A 24298-nucleotide genomic window follows, 5' to 3' on the forward strand; every position below is an offset into this window, starting at 1 on the left:
TTGGTTATTCATACAACATAAATTTAAAATGTAAAAATTTAAATAAATTATATCATTCTCATAGAAGTGATTACTCTACATTTCTTAAGTTATATTTTACTAAATATAATGCCAAAAGTAAGTTTTTAAACATAATAAATGATCATACACTAAGGATCAAAATGATGAGCACAAATTATGTCTTCATCAGTATTTAATCTGTCGTTTTGACAATCTTAACAAGGGTCTTAATTCAGTAGTACTGTAATTTTTGCTTCTACGTTTTACAGTAGCTCTACAAAAACTCATATAATGGGATAAATACAATAAATCGACATGACAAACCACCCAAGCATTAAAAAAAGTAGTACTTTTTTTTGAAAAAAGGCGTTTAAGAGTAGAATAAATATTTATTTTTATGTCTATTGGGATCTACTTCCAAAGCCTGGCTCTAATTTATTCATTGCTGTTGTCCATAATTTCGGAAGACTCAAGTAACCATTACTTGATTACTCTGGAATGATCCTAATACATCATCACCTTCTCCAGACAAAATTCTTTGATACCTTACTACCAACAAGTAGAAAAATATTTCAGTCCTTATTGTCAGTTTGATTTATAAAGATTTTGGTTACTTAGTTAACATGGATTTTTTGCAAAATTATCATTTTATATTTTTGGAATTTTTTTATTGATTTTTTTAAATTGAAACTATCTATGCAATGTAATGAATATCAAGATATTATGGTGTTAGTGTATTGTTGCCCTTGTTATATTTTCTAATCAACTCAGGAGCAAAAAATCATATATATATATTTATTGCTCTTACTTTTTAATTCTATTTTTAATTTAATAAAATTTTCAACTCCAACTCCTCAGTATTAGCTTAAATGAAAATCCTTGACTTATAACAACCAAGGAATATACCTTTTTGTGAGTGTTAAAGAGTGATTACGTCTTGCTAATTAATTCAGCATATAAGGTTATTTTTTGCTTGATTTGTTGAAGATTATATCTCCTCAAGAAGTCCATTAAAAAATCCGTTCATTTCCAGACATATTTTTTCCTTGTAGGCCGTGGGTATACAATAGTTTTGTTTTTCAAGTTCTGCACATATGTTAAATAGATGAAATATGCATAAAATTGTGTTATATAAAGTAATTTAAAAGGTTTTTTCAGCGTGTATGCATATGCTAAAGTACCTATAATACACATAAAAAAGTATGCAAATTTATGAGTCAATATTTTGAGTAAGTAATTTATAGAATTTTTTTTTATAAATAAGAATATTCAGAATAACATCTTTTTAGCTGTTAATAATTGATTTCAAATAAAGCGCGTAGATAATTTTAATTATCATATATATTTATTTGTATAAGTATTTTAAAAAGTATCACAGAATGAATATCGGAAAATATGTATGGTTCTAGACAGACATTAATGAAATAAAATTAAAATAATAGTAGATCATACACTGAAACACAAATTATTACTTTGGCATATATATTATGGATTTTTTTCTAGAAAAAAAAAAGAAGTACACTTAATAAAAATCTAATCTTCACTAAAAACCTATACTTGATTATCAAAAAATTGTCTAACCAAAAAATTTCCTAAGCTTCTCATACATAATTAACACACACATTATTTAAAAAAAAAATGATTTTAGTGTCTTTTGAGTGGGGGTGAGGCGTACCCTTCTTTACACACAAGGGATTCCATCCCTTCTGGAGGAACTCGTAGTGACATTCCTGTAGAGTAATGTTTATCTGAGTTCACTACAGCTTCAATTACCTTATAGAGAAAGAGGTAGTCCGACTGGGATCTCCAAATACCGGGACGTCTATTGTGGTAAACTTTAGCAATTTGATACACGTCCACATGATTTTCAGCCTCTAATTGCTTGAGTAGAGTACTGATTGCACAGAATGAAGCTGCTTCTGTACCACCAAAGCGGTCAACAATGACCCATGGGTAGGAAGAGGAATTTAGGGATCCTCCTTTTTTAAGAAGAGAGGATGAGCGGATTAAATCCGTGACTGAGGAGATGGGAGAGCAAGCATGTGGCCAACTTGGACAATAGATGAACTTGAGAGAAAGAGAAGTATCAGAATCTTCGTGAAGAGAAATGAGTTGAAATGACTTGGTTTGATACCCGGTTTCTGTTGAATCCTCTGTCGTTAGTTTGACTCGAATATTGCTTTCTAAATCCATATGGACTTGCTTTGTGGGCCAGAATACTCCAAATTCCTGAAAAATGTAATATAATGGTTAATGTTTCTAAACTCATTTCTAATGAAAAAAGAGTAGCTCACCGGTTGCTGCAATGAAGACAGAATGACAACGTTTTGTACCCTATGATCCCATAGCATTTGCCAGAAATCCGGAGCAGTTTGCTCAATAGGATGCTGCGTCACAATAAATTCCCTTAGATTATGATAACCAGGAAGCCATGATGCATTTACATAATCTGAGCCTTCTATCCCAGATTTACCGGTTAGAAAAACCCGTCCTGATTCAATAGGTAGATAGTCAAAGTTTTGGTTTTTGATTTGATTACAAGGCTTCAAAGCTGAAGCAGTAAATTGAGATTCTCCAGGTCGGTAACTTGTAGCTAGTTTAAATTGACGGTCAGAGAGCTGCCATGGTACAGAATTTTCGTCTGTAGTAAAACTAGACTGTAGACTGCTGATGTAGCGTGAGAGGTATGAAATATTGATGTTTGTTTCACCAGAGGCAACTGCCTCAGCTAGTGCGTCATGGACAAACACATATTGTTCCATTGTTTGGACCAGGTAATTCCTCTGAGTTCGTATGTGACGCAGAAAAGCAACAATATTAAGCTCACACTTTGCCTTCATCTGTTTCATCATGGCATCGATGAGAATGTATGCACCCGTGCGGCCAACACCAGCACTACAATTAAAAACACTCAGCATAAATGTATGTTTAAAAAAGTGAATGAATTTTGACAAAAATAAAAAATTACCTGCAATGTACCACTATGGGACCATCTCCATCACGATTTGCAGCAGATGATTTTTTTACAAAACTCAACACAGGAAGAGGATTCTCTGGTGTACCATGATCCGGCCATGTGGTGTAATGATACTGCAACACGATTCTTTCTGAGAGTCTCTGTTTTCCAGATTTTATTTTTGTATGTTTGATTTTAAAAGTACGGAGTGTGTAGGTACACATGACCTCTTCTCGCACAGGTGCCACTTCAATCAAACCATAGACTTTACAACCCTCTGTTGGCCAATACAAATCGCATTTCCTCTGAAATAAAAAATAGTGTAAATTTAATAAATACATATGTATACGTGTAGAGTTCAAGCCATTTGGCATAAAAAATTGGCATATGCACTATATGTATGCATACATACATTAATGCATTTCACTGAAAAAGGGAGATTCGTTCCAAATATATTAACATTTTGTATGTCATGATTCAAATTATATCATTTGAAAATTCCAAGTTTCTCTTTACTAATTTACTTCACATTAAAAATGAGTTTTCACAATCAATTATTTTGATTATAGTATGTTTTGTCTTACATAACATTATTAGGGACAGATTTATAAATAGATTATTCATTGATTAAGTAGATAGAAGATTATGTAAACAAAAAATGACGTGTCCTATTCAAGTAAGAGAATTTTCTCCAAATTCATAACTTCATTTATAAAAATGCATAAAGGGGTCAATAACAATTTACAAAAAATTAAATGTAAATAGATTTTCTTTTATATATATTTTGTATTATATACATAAATACTTTGTCTTAATTAATATAACTAAATTTATCCTTCAGTGCGGATTTAACTGTTCATTAATTATTTACTAACATTTCTTACGACTGAGAATATACATAAATAGGTTTTTATCAAGAGAAAATGGTACACAGCCGGCTTATTCATGAATGTATGTTAAAAAGTAGTCTATTAATTTTACTTATAAATATAATATTACAAAAACAGCATTTGTTAAAATATTTATTTAACTCCGTGCTTGTTTTTGTTTGCTTATCATCATGTGTTATGTATTATTTTTTCAAGACATCATGTAAAGAAGAAAGTTACATATATATCTACAAACATAATGCAGTTTTTTGCATAGATAAATACAAATTGTTATGACATAATGTTTATACGGATCTTCACACATGAAAATGATGAAAAAAATGCAAAAAAAAAAACGACAAATAAATCATCTGTTAATTTTACATTCACTGATTCCTTTTAATTATACAGGTTGCGGCAACATAATTTCATATATCCAAAGAGTAATACAACTAGTATTATTTTTGTTTATGATAATAGTAAACACCTAAACTTTTTTTTACATTAGTTTTGAAAATCAGATAAGTATTGTTCACCAATTTGTTCATACTCTGAAATTTGGTATTTTAATTCACGGTGATTTTTTCATTTTTCTATTTCTCTTTATATGACTTTTCATTAAAAGATTTTGAAGAATTTTTTTTTAATGCAAAAAGATGCCAACTTATAAATGTATCATGTTCATATTTTCTATTCAAAATAAAATAATTAGCTATAGTTGATCCTGCAAAAACCATAAAAATCTTGTATTTTCCGATATAAATCTAGTTATAATTACTTTATTTAGATTTAACATTTTTGTATGATCGATTATTCATGATGACACCAATTTTAGCACCTTAACATCATAATTTGTGTTGTGATACGTGTTTCAATAATTTTGAAAATTTAAAAAATAGTTTTTTCGTGTACTTATAAGAAATTAAAGCAATATACTGTTTTTCATAAATCACTCAAATAAAAACTGAGGAACAAAATTTCAATAGGTTTACTTTTTCTAAATATTATGTCAAACCATTCTTGTAAATATTTATTTTGAAGGCAACCCCACGTTCCTCACTACTCCAATGCATGAGAGGGTTAAACTTTATTTCCAAGAAAATTTTAGAATCTTGCCTTTAGAATAAAGGAATGTGCATCTCTCTACTACTTCTACAGTCTGATTGCCACACATTATAAAAAACCAAATTCTGTAACCACACCTTATATCAACCATTATTTTCACTCCTAAACTAACACATTTTGATTTTATTATAACACTTAACATTTATCCTTGTAAAAAAATAAGAAAAAAGGCCCAATATATCTTGGTAAATTCTGCTCTATTGTGATAGTTTTCTTCAGTATTATTAGAAAAATATTCTTTGGTGATTAATATATTGTAAATAACAACTTAATCTTTTTTTAGAAAATTAAAACATCAATTACTCACGCTCGTTCCTAAACCTTTTACAAAATTATGAATGTGACTTTAGATATGTATTTTTTTCTTCTTACTCAGAAATTTACCCATGCTCGATATGCCAAGTCTAGGAATAATTCCTAACAATTATTGAATATTAGTTTCACAGTTAGAAAGAATTGCCAAACTACTAACGGATTTTGGTTCTTTTTGATGAAAGTTGCGAAATACAATATAGCTAAAGGTTATTATTTTCATCAACCCTCTATAATAAAATACTAAATTTCTTTAGATTGGCATGTTAATGTCATTATTATTAGCACGTACATACATAAAACTATCATCAATCTTAATTTGCAAAAAAAACACACATAAGCAAATTGTCGTTATATGCATGTTAGATATACAAAATCAACGGATGAAATTTCTCTTTTTTGCGGACAATTTAATGAAATTACTATTATGTATTTTTTTGCTGATATATTAAAATAGCTTAGTTGTAAATGTACAACAATCTTGTATAAATGATACAAAAAAATAGATAATATATAAAAACAACTATAAACAAACATCTAAGACAGCATAAAACAAGAATTTAGATCAAAGTCAAAGAATAATTATATGTATACCGACATATTAAAATGTTTAAGTAGCAATATTGTAAGTAACACTATTTATACTAATTATCTTCTTAATATCTATATAAACAATAAGATATACATAAGGTGAATATTTGGATTTTGAATTACGGTAAGTCAAATAATCGGATATGTAAAGCAAAGCAGATATCCTGCAAAAATATTCCTCATTCATTATTATGCAATATAAACGAATATTGTATTTTTGCATATAATTCATTTGATTATATAACAGAATAATAAACGAAGGAAGAGCACCTTCAATGCTGTCACGGGGGATCGATTAGGCATTATTTAAGGACTGACAGGTGGGAGTAAATAGGAGTACTCGGTCTTAGTTAAGGAATAACAATATGCAATAGTCACCATATAGTTATGGTAAATGCTGCTTGGAATATGTCCTGAGGGTATGTAAAAATAAAAGATACCAAAAATGATGTGATAATCCTGACAATTTGAAGAATGTTGTATTAAATAAGCTGCAATCAGCTGTGAGAACAATGCAATAAACAAAAATCCAAATCTGTATCTAGCAATGATATAGGCAGAAATCAATCCTCAATTCTACTTCGAAAATAACTTACAGGTTTAGCTCAACAACAATTCCTCGCTATATTTCCTTTTCTTTCAGGACCGACTTGTGTGACTGGACTGCAGTCTTAAAAAAGGACCAACACAAAACTATATTATATGTATATGTTTTATAGATAAATGACACTTTTTGGCTCATTCTTAATATTTACTCATAAATTTAACATTTTTAATATTGGACATACATACCATGCATATTGAAGAAATCTAATTCAAATGTCCTAAGGTATATCTATTATATATATACATTCGTATATATATAATACAATGAATGACTTTTATTAATAAAATATAAATTTATTCCACTCTACAACTAGGTAATGCTAAGAAATCTTAGAAGTGGGTTTATGATTGGACAAAATTCAAAGAAAGTTTCATTTGTTGAGAAGAGGAAGAAAGGAAGTGTGTTGTTAAAATTGATGGGACGATTAATCAGAATCGGAGAATCGGTTTTTTTTTCTGGAATTGGAATTGACATCTGGAAAATAATGTTTAATTTGCAATTCCGATTCTTATTTATTATTATTTAACTATGAATTACTTTATAGTTACAAAAATATTATGACTCACTTTTCTTATTTTTACCTATGAAGGGGTGAAGAAGAAAAGGAGAAAGCTTTTATATTTTCCTGTTGAAAAGCGTACCATTTTAACATTTAACACTTATGCCAATTAATTACATTTTATAATAAAATGATTTTTATATTGGTATGTTTAACCTCAGAACAATTTTTAGTTCCTACTTATAATTAATGTTATCGGTTAATTATATTTTCAAAATAAAATTAAATGTATGGGGACTGTATGTTTTATACAAAATGCCAATATAATTTTATATAAAGAAGATGTCTTTTTTTATTAATAAATAATTCAATTCATTCAATAATTAAAATAAAGTTAGATCAAAGTGTTTTTATTTACCTAGATCTACAATTTTTCATACGCATAAAAAATAACACCCCTCCCCCCCAAATTAGAGAACTTTTTCTTTTTAAAAAAAAAAATTAATATTTGTAATTTAATTTAATTTTTCAAATTTATTCCAATCAATTTTATTTTCTGTGAATAACTTTTTATTTTTTAAATATTTCTTCAAAGAATTTTATATAAAAATATTTAATTTTTACAATTGCGTTTCCAAAAATTTATTTTTTTCACCCCAAAAGTTGTGATTTTGGAATTTTTTTTCTCAAATTTAATAGTGTGAGGGGATATGTATTTTATTATTTGCTAATTTTCTAGGTTTGCCCACTACCATAGATAACAACAGTTCATAATTTTATCTGTATATTTATGTTAACACTGAGAGACATTGTATAAATAATACCAAAAGTATTTGGAGTAAAAAAATCACCCGAAACTTATAGCCATAGCAACAAAGGAGTGCCTCAAGAATAAAAATAACATTAAGTTCATGGAGTGCCCTACCCATTCTCCTGACACAAATTACATAGAAAGTCTTCATTAGCGGGAAAACTTACAAAATTGCCAAGCTATAAAATTCATTTTTCCAACACTGTAACTGGTAATATATTATTGTACATGCAAAAACCTTAAATTACAATAAACAAAAAAAAAGATAAGGGATTAAAAGGAAATTTGATACTCTTGTTATCTGCATTAAAAAAGTACCTAAAATTTGTGTCAAATATTTGAAAAGTTTTTAAAATGTAGTATTTAAAAAGGATTTATACTATGGCATGAGAAAACTAAATAAAACATATTTTGTGCTTAGTGTCACAAATCTTTTTTTATTTCTAAAACAATGGATGAAAAAAAAATTTGGTATTCCTATTTTACACTGGCTCACTTCTTGATGGGAAAAAATACCGTTCTAGTTAAGCAATGGCTTGAAAAGTGTAAAGGGGACTTGGCTCCATAAAGCGAAAAATAGAATAATCATTTTAAAAAGTCATTTTGAACAGAAAAAACACGTGTTTATTTTATTAAGAACTCGACTTTTCAGCCCATGTGTTATTCTGTTAACAATTATGTCATAAGAATTGATTGTTATTGATCTTCATAAATATTTTGTTTTAACCTTATTTAAACTCATTTTCAAAGCTTTTTAACACATTTAACAATTACTTTATTTGGGAAAAAAGTATAATCTATTAAGTCAAATTATAAACAAATATATTTATTTATACACCTATCTAAATATTAATTTTCTTATTCCTTTTTTTTGCATTAACTATGAGTAATTTCTTCAATAAATTTCCTTTAATATTATCTAATGTATATTTTTTTACCAACATGCGTTTAAAAAAAAATATTTGAAGAAAAACATAATTTAATTCGATAATGTTCTTTTGAAAAACAAAACGAAGAACCAAATATTATTCAAATGAATTACATTGAATTTTGTACATAAATACGCTTGCTTTAACAAATATAAAGTGTTGCATTTTCGTAGGAATATTAATTTTACAGGAAAGGCTTCTTTAGTGGGTTCGATCATTCTTCGTTGAAAAAAACTGTTGAAAGCTTTTTTTTAAGTTCATAGAATAGAGGGCATTCTGTATATTTATTTTATATCTGTACAAAACATGTTTCTGCTAACATATTCATGTTTCAACGTGATTAAACTAAAAAAAAATTGCCAAAGTGATCAAATTTTGTTTTTCTTTCAGAGCAAGGGAAATATATATTTTCCCATCGATGTCTATCCTTGAGTGTGGAATGCGATTGCAAGGAGATTTCATAGTTAACCTCTTCTATTCTGTGGTGTTCATTACTAGGATATATTATATTACTGGTAAAAGAGTATCATGGAAGTATCTTATAACTATTCAAGGAGCTATACTACCAAGAAATACTACTATGTAAGATAATATCAATGTCTATTTAACCTTAAAATGTATCAAATTTATGAACGGGAAAATGACTTTAAATATACTTACATATACTTTACTAATAATTTTTTTCCAATATATTTCTTGTAAGGATACATATGTCAAATCAATCAGAGCATACCGAGACCATTTCCATAGCCTTTTTTTATAAGTTTAATGAGTTTTATAAAAAATTCAATCCCTTAACTAAAAGCTTAGGTTCTCAACTTTTATTTGATAAATACAACATGAAGAAAAGAAGCCAGATAATCACAGCAGAAGAAAATAAGACATTTTTGGCATTCTAGTCCGCACCATTAAGATTAAGATTTTTTCACCAATAAGGGCCATACCCTACCATCATCAAAATGGTACTTTTGGTCATAGTCCTCATGTTGCTGCTGGTATTACCAAAATACACCATCACTTTTTTTTATAGACAGGGTTAAGAGAGAATGTATTTCCATTAAATAAATAATTATCGGTTTTCCATTGTGTTTTAAGTCATTCAAAAGTGTTTAACAACACTCCTAAGGGATTTTTTTCTGTGAAAGGAGGGACTCTCAACATCTAGAAAACCGTTTCGCCGGTCCTTTTATGTATTTTACATGATCTGTCCACCTTATTTTTATAATGCACTCGTCTAACTTTATAGTCGAGTTCTTATCAAATGCCTTACTTACCATCGTGGACATTAACTTAGTTGTTCTAACACTCTTAAGCTTGGCAGAAAGAGTGTACCTAATGACCCAATGATTACTGACTCTACACATAGTGGTCTGACTGATTCTAGAGTATTTAAGATGTCCGACTTATTCTTGCAGGCACAGATTAGACCAGGAAAAAAACGTTTTTTGATTCTATTGAGTTTATGCTGCTTATGTTCTAAAAATGTAAAATATAAGTTCAGAACTTAAGCATTGAGTTAAGTGATTGGAACAAAAAGCTATGGAAAACAGTCTCAAGACTTTCTTCAAGCTCCAGTATAAATAACCTTTGTAGTTGTTAAAAAGAATGGGAGTCATATAAACATATTGGGCATACAGGTATGCAAAATATTTGCATAAATAGTCAAGGCAATATAAAATTCCCTTCTCAACGAAATATGGTTATTAATTACACTAAAAAGAACGCCTACAACGTTTATTTTAAATTATTGTAAGAATAAATTATAATTTTCGATTTTGGTTATTTAAAGGCAGGCTAGTGGGCGCTCTTTCTACAGGGATTCATGTCAAACGCGTGTTTATTTAAATGTGTAAGGTAAAAACGAATAATTACCCTTCCTTTCTCCACGAGATTTGTAATCATCACAACGACACGAACCCGTTGCTCCCAAATCATTCTCCAAAAAGAATCAAACGTAGACGGAAGTGGACCCTGCGTTCCAATGTAGGCTCGTGCCTTTTGAAAACCATCGATATAATTCGCATTGACATACTCTCCTTTCTTTTGACCCGGAAGAGGACGTAACTGTACTCGGCTATGATCATCTATATATATATATATAGTATTAGCAATGAGAGAAGATTCACACACAAACGTAAATTCAACTTACATGCCACAACGTTGTGATACCGATTCTTAGTCTTATTATCCGCTAGATACGAGGAGTCTGCTGGATAATCAGAAATAGATGTCATAGCCTGAATCATTTCATACTCAGAGCTGAAGCCGGCATCATTGAGAGCGTGGAGGTTATCCACATGTTGAATAAACATATGAGCAGGAATGGCCGTTCGTCGAGTCGTTCCTGAAGAGGCTGATGAGGATGACCCAATAGATGAAACTCCAATCATGACACTTCCTATGGAAGCATCTGTTGTATTGCTCTCGATATCCCAGTCAGGGACAAGGCTTGGGGCTGGCGTTGAGGGGGATTCGTCTAAATAATAGTAGCTCTCATTAAAGTATTTTCTGCAATAAAAAACTGTTTTAAGTATTGTACGTAAATACATAGTTTATATGTGCAGGGCATACGTTATTTTTAAAAACAGGGATGATACCACAAAAATACATAAGCTTGAAATATAAAAACTTGAAACAACTATTTTTAGTTGATTTATTTTATCCATTTGAGATATTTACTCTGTCACCTGCCAAAGTACAACTAAATTCTACTTCAACTTTTCTTAATTATAAAATAGAAAACTTCCTTTTCGTGGTATATTATTATTGCTTTTAAAAATCATGGAATTATAAATATAATACATATGACAAATCTTATATACAAAATCTAAAATATCTTATAGTAAGAGATTCCTCGTACTTCCAAATTTATAAAGTATGCACGCTATTTTATTTATAATTAAATTAATGTCCTCTTGATGGGGGCCAATATAGATTAAAAAAATGATTTGCATCATCATGTAACCCATGATTTCTCATACAATATCTCTAACATTTAACTCGTTATCCTTTCAGTATGCTCCAATTCTGAGAAAAAAATTTGCTTGGTCTTAACATCTCTGATTTAGTTTATCTATATCAGTTATCGATTCATTAAGTCTATTTAAAAGTATTTAGTTCTCAAGTAGCTATAAACTTTGATTTGAATTAATTGAGAAAAGTATTTTTCAATAAACTAAATTAAATCGACTTTGTTTAAGTTTAATATATTTTTGGGCATTCCTTAGTATCATATTTTATTTTTTTAAATTGCAAGAATTTTGATAAATTATATTTTTCAACCAATAGTTTCTTTAGATATTTTATAAAAAGGTACATTTCTTCAATATTGAACAAAAAGAAATATACTATAAAAAAGAATTAAAAAAGATTGTTTTATAAAGATATTTTCATACAAAAGTATTTTCAGTTGGACATACTACAAAATACTTTAAAATATTATTAAAGATACATAGATATATGCATAAATATATTATCATGGCCTTGGCATCCAAAACCATAATAATCATCTATGTACCTACATAGATATACGAACCGTGCCCAAAAGAAATGACCTTTGAATCTTGGAATCATCATTAGTAATAAATAACAACAAATTTCCTACAACAAAAAATATGTACTCATAGTTATGCAACTATGGTACTTTAAGAGTTTTAACCATTTTATATAAACCTTGGGCTTATTCAAAATGTGGCAGACATTTACTATATTCTGATAGGACTTTTCTGTCTTTTTCAAATTTTATTAATATATCATGAAGAAAATTGTTTGTATTAGTATTGTATTGTATTGTAGGACAATGTTAAGAGTTATACCAATGTCGATCCCCAATTCTACTCAGAGTCCAATAAGGACTTAAAATTATAACTCTGCAACAAATCCTCTCCCTCTTTTATGAGCTCACACGAATTTTTCAATCATGCAGTGGATATAATGCAATGAAGTTCGCTACTTAGGAGTTAAAAAGTAAGTGCAATAGCTAAAAAATCATTTTTCAGATGACCAATTTCAAAAAAAGGCCCATCTGATAAAATAGACAACATTTTCATCACTATTTATATACATATTTATACAGAACATAAAGGAATGTGTACGCCATTTTGACAGCATTTCTCATTATTTGATATAAAAAAATTATCAGTTGAAAGATGCCTTCAAATAATAACTTTTTGAAAACATATATATTGTGTAGTGAAAATATGAATTTTATATAGACTATATTTTTTTGTTCTAATAATATGTTAGGTGAATGCAATTTTTACCATATAATTAACGTATATATCTTCAGATAACGTATACATAGTTAAAGCTCATAGGTATGAATTAAGGAATAACATCTCTCTAGGGAGACATTTCCTTGGTATATTAGTTATATATATACATCTGCTAGTAAGTTGATTACTTAATATTCTTGTAAAAATTATTATACGCTTGTAATATCTAATTTCATTACAGCATGTCAGCTTATTGGCTTTGTAATTGCAGGTTTGTTATGTTTTCTTACTAATCAGACTCGTCTTAATTTAGTAAGAGTACCGACTCCTTCTTTCTGCTTTATATTATTCATAAAAGTTGCTTTAGGCCCCTGTTAGTCTGGTGCAGAGAACCTATCACAAATTTATCCATTCCTAAAAAAAAAATAGTAGTGAAGAAGTCAGTTATTTGTCATTAATGTCACAAGAGAGTTTCAAACGAGTGTAAAATAAATTGAGCTTATAACATCATGAAATTAGTGCTATTTAAACATTATTTATATATTTTTTAAATGTTTCATTTTTTGATACAGATTAAAAATACATGAGCCTTTACAAATTTCATTTACCTCCTGGATCATTCAATAATAACAAAACATTTCATCCACACAGTAATATCATGGACTGGCGTATATCAAGATTGAGTTTCATATATAGGGCAAAAATTTTCTCAGAATAAAATGGGATAACTAGTTGAAAGTTTATTTTCTATAACAAAGTTTTGCTTCTTTTGTTACTCTAAAAAACTCCAATTTTGTCAGCTTAAAATTTAGTGATGAGAGAACTATTCAGATTATTACGAAAAAATTTATCAATATTGAATGATAGATATTTTTTACTTAAGAAGCAATCCATGATTCAACAATTTTGGATTGTAAACATACTTGGTTACAATTCAGTTTCTGTATCACACTTAACTTATAACTTGGTAATTTTCTAAAAAGCCAATTTGCCACATCGATGAGGTAGAAAATGTGAGACAGCTTAGCCTTCAGTAAGCCACCCTTATATTGTTGGTAATGCAACAATAATAGGTCGTTAATCTTGTTACCCAACTAGCCCCTCTAACTTACCATTAAAGCATATCTCTTATCAAAATAGTTGATCATAGATATTTTCTCAGATAAAATAGATAAAAATAGCAAACTTATCTAATAGAATAATCGGTTCTATGATAGTTTGGCAAAATTTATTGATGATTCATGCTACAATACTATGTAATTTGTATTTCTTCTCATACTACTCCAATTTAAAAAGATAAAATGTTTATTATTTACCACGATTTGCAATCAAATAAATGTTCATTTACTAATTATTGTCTCGGACTCTATAATTCTAAATACTACACAAAATATCGATAAAGGACAACAAAATACACTGTACATATATTTTTGTTTAGCGAGGTAACACTGTGATTTATAGGGGATATGCCATGATTTTAATTATAATTTTGCTAATAGAGGTTCGAGCCAACTGTTAAAGTATCTTTATAATGAAAATGATTAATGCATTAATAATTAATGATTGAAATTCGTTTCTAATAGCATTTTATCTTTTAAAAAAGGAGTAAGATTAATGGAGATCACAATTACATAGTACTGCACCATGAGCTATCGAAAAACTGTCAATTTAAATGGTATTTTGTAATGTTGTTTTCAATAACGTATCTGTACACGGAAAGAATCAAAGTCCAAAACATTTTGTTGATATTAATTGAAAAAGTTTATTTATTGATATAAAACGGAAGGAAATGTCATGAGTAAATAGGTGTCATAAATAAAACAATTATTGAGTCACTAAAGTTATGTAAGCCCTATCTTTCAAGTGTTATCAAAGCATTTTATGACTTTAATGGCATAAAGAATAAAAAGTATATAGATATATACAAGGATTACTGAAATAATCCTTGTATATAAAGCGTTGCATACTTCTATATTAAAGCATATTGAAATTATATTTGATCACAAATGGATTCGGTCTAAATAATTGCTATGTATTTTTAAATCGTTTTTTATCATTTACTTTCCATATGTGATAACTTTCTTGGGATTAACTTCAGTGCAAAGTGTATTAATTTTGAATAGAGGCAAAAAGTGACTGATTTTTTTACAAATAGCAATCAAACACGATAATATGTAGTAAAATAAATATTCCATTACTTTGATTTAAATTGTATTACAAAACTATAGTCATATTTGATTTGGAATCATGTTTTTAGATAATAACTTTGCATTGAATAAAGGTATCATATTTATAATACTTGGTTACTTTATTAATAAAAAATTTTGGAGAAGAAAAAAAGAAATTTATGGCTAATTTTGTTCTGATGTAATTATATTTTACATTTCTTTGTTTCAATCAGTTATAAACGTATATATGTCATGCTCTAGTTAGAGATAAGATTTTTGTTGTGTTAAAGGATACTTATACTTATATATTTAAAGCATTATAAGTAGTTAATTCTTAAAAATCCCTTAAAAATTGGATAAATCTATGTTTATATATACTTTAAGAGGTAATATATATAATTAATTATAATATATATACTATCAGTAGTACACGGCATTGGCCAGAGTTATTAGGTGTTGAAAAAAAAATACTTTGCTTTAATAAAATAGAATATAATAAACCAAAAAATCCATATTGTTAATCTCCGTTTTTCATTAGCAGAATCACACGTTGTTCTTTGATGTTATCTCCTTAAAAATAAAATCAAAGTAGCAACTTCATATTCTTCTTTTAATATTACGTGATGAGGAAGGGAGTACTTTATTATAAAGATTAAAGTACTCTTAAACTTCTACGAGATTTCGTTCATTTTTACATATAACTGTATACATATTCTCTTTCTTTAAATGTGACTCACACGCTCTATTGTAATGATAGTTATTCGATCTAAAGTCAAAATGAGTTTGCAGGAATTTTACATTCAAACAAACAAAAAAACAGAATATAAATATATATATATATGTTTCCTTACCTCCACAATCCAAAAGCAAGGATGGCCAAAATCAAAGCAAATGAAACACAGGCTCCTCCAGCAATCACACCTGCACTTAATTCCAAATTCAGAGCGGGAGACCCTGAACTAGAGTCCTCTAGTCTCTCTCCTGTAAGGATATTGGAAGCACGAACAACATCACAATTCCGTGTAAGTAAAATCTTGGATGGCTCTGAAAAAAGTCCCTTGTAGAGAATGGAGGCATTGTAGAGACTTTGCGTAACGGCACGGACTTTAAGTTCGTACATTGTGTTCGTTGTTAGATTCTTGATAAGGATCTTTAATTATGAAAAAGAAAAATAAGAAGAAAATTAATTTGATTGGTTTTACTTATTTTTGTGTTGAATTAGTTTTTTTTAGACAGTATTAATTTACTCTAGGACTTAATTAATAACAAAATATTAAGAGTTAAGTGATGTAAATACATAAAATTTTAGAACTCATTACTACCTAATACGTTTTCAGAATAGGGATAAACAGTTAAAAAAATTACTAATATCTCGCAGATTATCAGCATATACTTGTTTTTAAATGTATACTGAAGAGGATTTGGACAATTTTGTCATCCCTATTTTCTTCAATGCATTCCTACATATTTATGTTATAGCAATTATTTTCTATGCCAACACCATATTCTAATTGTTTCTTACATTTGTTATCCCATATCTATACGAAATTGAGAGTAGAGATCTCTGTTAAATTTTCATCAAAGGATTCTTCATAATGTAGAACTATGAATTAAATAACCATTTTTATTTTTTTTTGGTATTTTGTATTGATTCAATCTTAGTAAGAATAGAGTGATGGTTGGAAGTATTCATTGATATAACTAAACATTCCGTAGGTCTAAAGGCACTTTATGCTGCACACAAGTAAATGTTCAGCTTAGATGATACAACCTTACTATTCCGTGTTAAGCAAGGAAAATGTGTGAGTCCTTGTCTAACAGTTCAGAACAGTCTATAATTTTTTTTCTCAATTATTCTCCTCAAACTCTTAGAAGATGAATCAATTACCCTTTCCTGTTGTAGTAGAATTTGTTTATTTAGACTGAAATTAAGATCCTCAATTACTAGGGTACTATAATTACCAATTCATGAAATACAATTCAGAGATATCGTCAATCGGTCCATAAATACCGAAAATTACGACAAAAGCAATTATTTATTTTAATTGAACATAACATAGATTACCGCTTGAAGGAAAACATTTTAAAACTAGAGTTAAACATTCTTTCGTTTGAATTCGATTCGAATATATTATAAAAGTTAGAAATTGTATGTAAGTTTTTGATACTTGTGCTCTATGTGCTTCACTATTGTTATTATATTTACTTATCACAAGAGAATAACTCCTTCTTTAGTTCATGGGAAAATACACAGTTGCCTTACAATGCACTTTACAGAATTGAATAAGAGTCTCTTGACTCTTTAATCATTTATAAACACACTTATATCTAATTTAAGTCAATCAAAACTTTCAAATATATGACATACATTTCATTGGAGCAGACAGGAAGCACCACTTCTGACACTATATGAAATGAACCAATTTTTTGGTTGGTCTTTTTGACAGTTTTGTTGTTGTTTATGTTCTTTTTCAATGTAATTTTGTAAAAAAAATTACTTTAGTTGTATCATTGTTTGGTAGTTTTGAATAATAACAAAAAAAAATTAATGCTGATATCACAGAGATAAAAAAAAGAGAAACTTAATGTTATTTTACGCATAACGACTACAAAAAGTGTATGAAGAAAATTTGATACAAAGAAAAGAAATAAATAAAAAGTCTAAGAACCGGAGGGGGGAAATAAGAGCATTACAACAAAACTACCTTGTAACAATGATACAATAGAACATAGGGACCAACAATATATTTTGAAAATTATGGTATGTATTGCATTGTTATAAAAAAATTAAATATTACAAAAACTTAAATATTGTCTCAATTATGAGCAAAAAAAAAAAAAAAACACTTACTGAGCCGCCATTTTTATTTTTTTCAAAGTCCATATCAATGATCTCCTCTTCATATTCCCATCTCCCCTCAGAGCGGTACCAAACATAGTAGAAATCAATTGCTTTGAAATACTGGAGAGGATGTTCCCATTGAATGAATATGGAAGTCTCATCCTTACAAGTCAAATTTGTAATGATCGGAAAATCTGGACCTTGAACATCTGTGAGCATTTCAAAGCTCTCAGAAGGCATTCCCTCATTCTTCCATGTAAAGGCTTTCAACCATAGTTTATAGTTTGTATAAGGCTCTGATAAAGAAGATAATAAAGTTAGAAGGTTTAGTTAAATGTGAATTCATAAATCGATAATATATCGATAGTATTTTATACAAAGTTATTACAGAGTATTTTCATTGATCTCAAAAATTGTATAATAAACCCATGCAATGCCCTGTCGGAGGTATACGCGTTTACAAAAACCATGAAGTAAAATTCAAAAAATAGTATTGAAAATTAAAAATTAATGTGTTGAATTAGAATAAAGATTTATTTTCAAATCAAATTTGATTAATTACGACTTCACCAATCTAATCAACTTTTTGAATAGTGACGTCAATGAAAATAAAATACTCCGTCTATTGATGGCTTACCTAAGCCTTCTAGAAGATATTGCATTTGTGGAGAAGGATTACGAACCGTTCGTACGTCAGTAAAGTTTTGATGCATATAATAAAGTCGATATCCTTGAATAATACCATTGGGAGCGTAGGGTTCGTGCCAATGAACTTGTACAGATGAATTTTTGATTTCTCCAAACGTGACATTGATTGGCATCGTGGGAACTGAAAGATTGAAAATAATAAAAACAATTAATATCTTAGAACTTTCACTGCGAAAAATTCATATTATTTTAACCTTACGTAAGTACTCAGGGATTTTACACACCCCAAGATTGATATAAATTATTCCTATTCAATTGAATCTACATTTAATTGCCGATACTTTGCAGCATGCACTTCAAACATAAAATTTGTTTAGTTATAAGTATTTTATTTTATAATGACTTATTTATTATTTATTCGAAAATTAATCATTCTAAGTCAAGGTTTAGTGAAACTATTTAACTGTTTAGCTTAGACGTCATGTCATTCCTTTGTTTGTGTTTTTCATTTTGATTTCTTGGACTTATTTTTTATCTAACATATGTTTGATATTCATTCATGTATTTTTATCATTTGAATAGTTATTTACGGATGCAAAATGGATGGAACACAGAAATTTAAATGCGTTAGTTATTAAAACAGATTAGCTGTTTGTATCATTTCTTTATACCTAGTTCACTAACGTGTTTTTAAATATTATGTTCACAAAAAGAGGGTTAACATAGGTTTATCAAAATTACCTCCTTCATCTGTCATAACAACGACGGTCGTACTTGGTCCCAAACCCTCTGGGTTGTAGATTTGTAATGAAACAAGGTATTGTGTAAATATTTGCAATTTTTGTATGACATAGCGTGTAATTGCTGGATCTTTGAGTAGTATCTCTGTTGGGGGTGTATTATCTTCCCAAAGAAGTCTTCCAGCTACACCATGGGCATTCCGGGGTTTGTAGGTTATACGATAGCCAATAAATTCTCCATGCACACTGGTAAGTGAAGGTGGACTCCAGCTGAGTACAATAGAAGTAGAGCTTATGTTATGCGCAGCTGTTATGGTTGGTTTTCCACTTGGAACTGCAAAGTAATGACGATATATTATTTTTGCATTCATTATATTATTTTGTAATTAATAAAATATCATTCGGCTTTTTCTTTTTGCTTATTTATAGCCATATATTTTAAGACTTGTGTAATTAATCATAAATCATAAAGTTCTTTGCAATTTTATTGTATGATGAAATCTGAGGAAAAAAAAGCTATAAATTATGTGTTTTTTTGATGACTCAGTATTAGTCGACCTTATCAATCTCTAATGAAGCTTATAAAACTAAAAGTAATTAACAATCAGTTTCTCTACACTCCTGAAACTCTAAAAATATAATGAGTTAATTTTAACTTAGAGCATAAATCAACTATCTATGAATGAACTTAGATTTTATGGAGCCTACCTTCTCTCAGAGTAATCATATAGTAGGACTCCTTGCTTGGACGTGATCTTCCTAAAGCGTTAACGGCAGTGACTCGAAAGCTATATGTTGAAAAAGGTTGAAGATTCTTCATTTGCGTACTTGTTGAATTGGACTCTGTCTCAAAAACTAGATTATCATCCCAAATCCCTTCCTCACCGATCCGAATATGGATGAGATAATGTAGAATATAAGAGTTGTGATTACTTAAGGGCGGAGTCCAAGATAGATTGACAGAACGGGAAGTAAAGGCCATGACGAGAGGACGCCCTGGTTCATCAGGAACAGCTGGAAAGAAAAGAAGAAAAAAATGTGTCAAAAATTAACGTAACAAAAACGAAAAATAACTTGAAAAAAAAAATTCCTTCTGACTTAAATATGATGATGTACAAAAGATAAGCAAGGACATTGTTTGCCTCTACAAATAATAGTTTTAATTGGAAACCTTAATTAATTCATTGTGTGACTTGTAAAAGCTACATGTGATATGTGTGCGGTCCTCATTATATCTTATTCTTCCTGAAGGCAAGAAAACCAACTGTTTGTTACTTTTTTTTTTTTTTTTTTTGACGGAAATCTTTGGAAAACAATATTAACTTATAAATATTTTTTTAAAGAAGCTTAATTAGAAGAATGAAAAAGAAAATAGAATATATATAAACATATATATCTTTTAGCAATATTATAATCTACAGAATTTCTAATATCTCTATTATTGGCTAAAAAATAATAAAAATACATCAACAAAATACTTCAAAAAACAAGTCTAAATCACGAATAGTTGTAAATAACTATTTAATATATGCATAATGTACATACATTGAAAAAAAAACTCATAATCTCTGTGTTTTCCGCTCCATTATCGATATTTGTATATAAAATAAGTAAAGTACAGGTGTCAATTTTCTCCTTCTGACTAGTGTTTGGTTACAGCTCTGGGAAATCCTAAATCGGTCTAAGACCGTTATAATTTTAGTTGGAGCAAACTAGTTCGGTCCTTTAAAATGTTATACCTATTCTAAAAAAATTCAGTTTAGAACGGGTTAAAGGTAAAATTTCGTCTAGATTGGTCCATAGGAAAACATCAGTCTAGATCAGTCAAAAGTAAGGGTGGATCGGCTATGAGATGTCAGGTTTCAGGCCAATCCACGTCCTTTCCGATCAAATTATGAGAATATCTACAACAAAGATATTCCAATGTATACTCATGAGAGCTAAATATATTTAAAAATAGCCGTATAATATCTCATTCATAAAGTCGAATACCACAAAATCAATTTAATAAGAAGAGATTAGTTTTAAAGCTTTTTATATTACTAAGCCATAAGACAAAAATGTTATTGACTTCTTGATTTTGGAAACATGCCTACTTTTTCAATTTTTAATATTGGAAAAGGGTTGACTTGACAGTTCATGTATTTAAAATATGTTTCAGTATTTTTATAATGTAGCATTAGACTTAGTAAAATATTCAAAAACGAAACAGCAAATTGTCATGAAATTTTGACAGCTGTCTTTTGAAAGTTGGTTCTAACTAAAAATGAGGTGAATTGAAAAAAAAAGAATCTTTGTGAGGAGCCCGGGACTTTTCATCCCATGTGTTAAGTTGCATTCTGTACAATAATAATTGACTTAATTATTATTTAAGAATAATTTAATTGTATATTACAGAAGAAGGCAGAAATATTTAAACTAGTTCGGTTTTAAATATACATCTTGATGGCATGTTTTTTTAATATTTATTTTCGTTTCTATGTAGCCGGTAAATGCTGGCCGATTAAGTAAAAAAAATAAAAATCATCACAATTAGCTGCTGTAAAAAAAACGATGCTCAATTAGTAATATATAAAATTATGGGACTTTAATTTGTAGTGTAAATACTTCTTCTTCCTACCTCTGTAGTATATATAAAGAGATATCAAAAGTTAATTAAAGTTCCAATCCTTTACTTTTAATTTTTAGAAAAATGAAAAAAAAAAAAGAAAAAAGAATCAAATGAATTCATATAACAACAATTAAATTAATTTTTTTATGGTTTGAATTTTTTTTTTCCCCTAGTGGCTCAAAAACATTGTTGCTTCTATTTATTTTTAATTGTCTATTTAACTTTGTTTTAAATCATGGTTAAAATATAGGTGCACATATATTGGACAAGGAAAAACATTCTATAGAATATTTTTTTTTTTACGGTTAGCCACGAACGTATGAAACAATGGCAGTACCAGCATTTGTTCTATTTTCACACACATTTTCAATAAGATCAACCATGTCACAGACAAGAAATTCTTTCTATGTACATTAAAAAACCACGATTTCAGGTAAGGAAAAACTCTCCTAGCGACTTCAAGTATTTTTCTTGGTTGGTTCATATTATGACTAGTAAAAAGAGGAGCAAAGTGAAGCAGCAAATCGGCGGAAGCAGTAAAAAAAATATAAGTAAAATAACAATGGGAAAAAAATGTTATAATTTTACAGAGTGATTGGTTGGGTTTATGTAGGGGAAGTATTGATTTTATAAAAAAAAAGGAACATATATTTAAAAATAACTACTGAATACGTGAATATGAACATATCTGAAATCGCTCAGAATTTCAATTAATAATACTATGCATAATGTACTTAATAAGAAAAAAGTGCAACGGAACACTCTGTATATTTAAAAAAAAATTATGTCTTCCTCAAAATTCTCACAATTAATATTACCTAGATACCTTATTCTTCTTAAAGAATAAACAAAAACAAAACAATGGTTCATTTTCTTTTCTTTTTGTAGGTTACTATACGTTATTCAGTGGCTTCATTTAATTTTTTTTATAATGACAAAGGCAAAGATGTTTAAAATCTACTCATGAAGAACAGAGAAATGAAAGTCAATTGGTTCGGATGCACATAAAAAACATTCTTTAATCCCTCAACCTTTCTTTCCTAATTTGATAGAAAAAAGACTACAAATGATTAAAATAACTAGTCAGTTAAAAATATATAATACATGGAATTGAGGAATTTATAAAAGTTTAATTTGATTAGGGCAAAATGGGACAATAATATCAGCAGACAGACATTAGTTATGTAAAATAGATACAATCGTGATTTGATAACTTTAAAAAAAAAAAATTGACTTAAAAATCAGTCTTTCCTGATATTTTGAAAAACTTGTTTGCTGGATTTTTTTAAAAATCCTTTGCCCATCTCATTTTTTATTATGATGGGTGTTCTCCACTGCGTCCAAGTTTTCTAACTTGTCTCATTCAAGCAACACAAAAAAATACAGACGAGTTTGTCAAAAATAATCGTTAGTCCCTATAATACGATTTATATCAATAAGAATAATTAAATATTTTTTCGTCTACGTGAAAAACATGTCTCAATCACCTGAGAATGTAGGAGTATGGAATACCAAAGAAACCAATTTTGGATAGAATCTTGCAATACCAAATGTTTTTTTTGTGTAAAATTAATTTTAGTACACATTGATTTTTGACTTGCCACAATTTTGTGGATCCATTTTTATTATAGATTAAATGCATTTTATTCGTGGTATGACTAAGTACATTTGTCTATTTGTAATTAATATATATATATATTAATCATCACCAAGGTTTTAAAGCAAATGGCAAAATACGCCTGTTGGCTTAAAAAAACATTCTTAGTCTACGTAAAATATTTTTATCAACCAAAATGTCGCTTTCTGAGATACTAAAGACAACGACACTTTATAATATCCAACTTTTTACGCTTTACAGAGTTCACAAATGGAGGTAGTATGGTCAATTAAAGAGTTATATTTACGTATACTCAATGTCCATAGAGGATAAAAGTGTTTTTGCATAAACAAACTCCTGAGTTGGAACCAAAACTTGCAGTTTTATATAATTACAACTTTATAAGAGTTTATTTTCAATTAAGATAATTTCAGTGCGCAACCAAACGACAGCTGAAACAAAAATAAATAATGTATTGCCTTTGCCATATTTCGAAATGTAAAAATATCAAAACAACAACAAAAATAGCAACGGGTGTCCGATCCCGTCCACGCCAGTGTCAGTACCAAGAAGGCTGCAAAGACCGTTTCTATCTAAATCCGGACTCCATAAAATATAAATAAGTCCATTACAACCTCATATGCCCATAAAGAAAACTAAGGCTTATCCAACAACAATACGACGGACTTACGGTATGCCTCCATCACTGACCTCAATTCCTGTACTTTTTAGTTTGGAGCGTCTGTTATTGTTTGTGAAGGAGGATATATTTAATAAAA

The 24298-nt window shown here is 28.8% G+C and overlaps 1 protein-coding gene across 2 annotated transcripts in view; it reads right to left on the bottom strand.

The window, feature by feature from the left end:
• Window positions 1-1326: 1326 nt before the first annotated feature.
• LOC121127914 (putative receptor-type tyrosine-protein phosphatase mosPTP-1) overlaps window positions 1327-24298 on the bottom strand; it is a 71502-nt gene continuing 48530 nt past the window's right edge. For both annotated transcript variants that reach the window (XM_040723490.2, XM_040723489.2), the window contains 10 exons: window positions 20020-20325; window positions 19313-19645; window positions 18561-18752; window positions 17933-18219; window positions 15933-16231; window positions 10849-11207; window positions 10572-10783; window positions 2969-3261; window positions 2295-2895; window positions 1327-2229 (listed from right to left, as the gene is read on the bottom strand). In XM_040723490.2, coding sequence (XP_040579424.1) covers window positions 1645-2229; window positions 2295-2895; window positions 2969-3261; window positions 10572-10783; window positions 10849-11207; window positions 15933-16231; window positions 17933-18219; window positions 18561-18752; window positions 19313-19645; window positions 20020-20325 — 3467 coding nt within the window. In that variant the 3' untranslated portion in view covers window positions 1327-1644. The remainder of the gene's footprint in view (window positions 2230-2294; window positions 2896-2968; window positions 3262-10571; window positions 10784-10848; window positions 11208-15932; window positions 16232-17932; window positions 18220-18560; window positions 18753-19312; window positions 19646-20019; window positions 20326-24298) is intronic.

The sequence above is a fragment of the Lepeophtheirus salmonis genome, chromosome 13, assembly GCF_016086655.4.
Source record: "Lepeophtheirus salmonis chromosome 13, UVic_Lsal_1.4, whole genome shotgun sequence".
NCBI classification, from domain to species: Eukaryota; Metazoa; Arthropoda; class Copepoda; order Siphonostomatoida; family Caligidae; genus Lepeophtheirus; species Lepeophtheirus salmonis.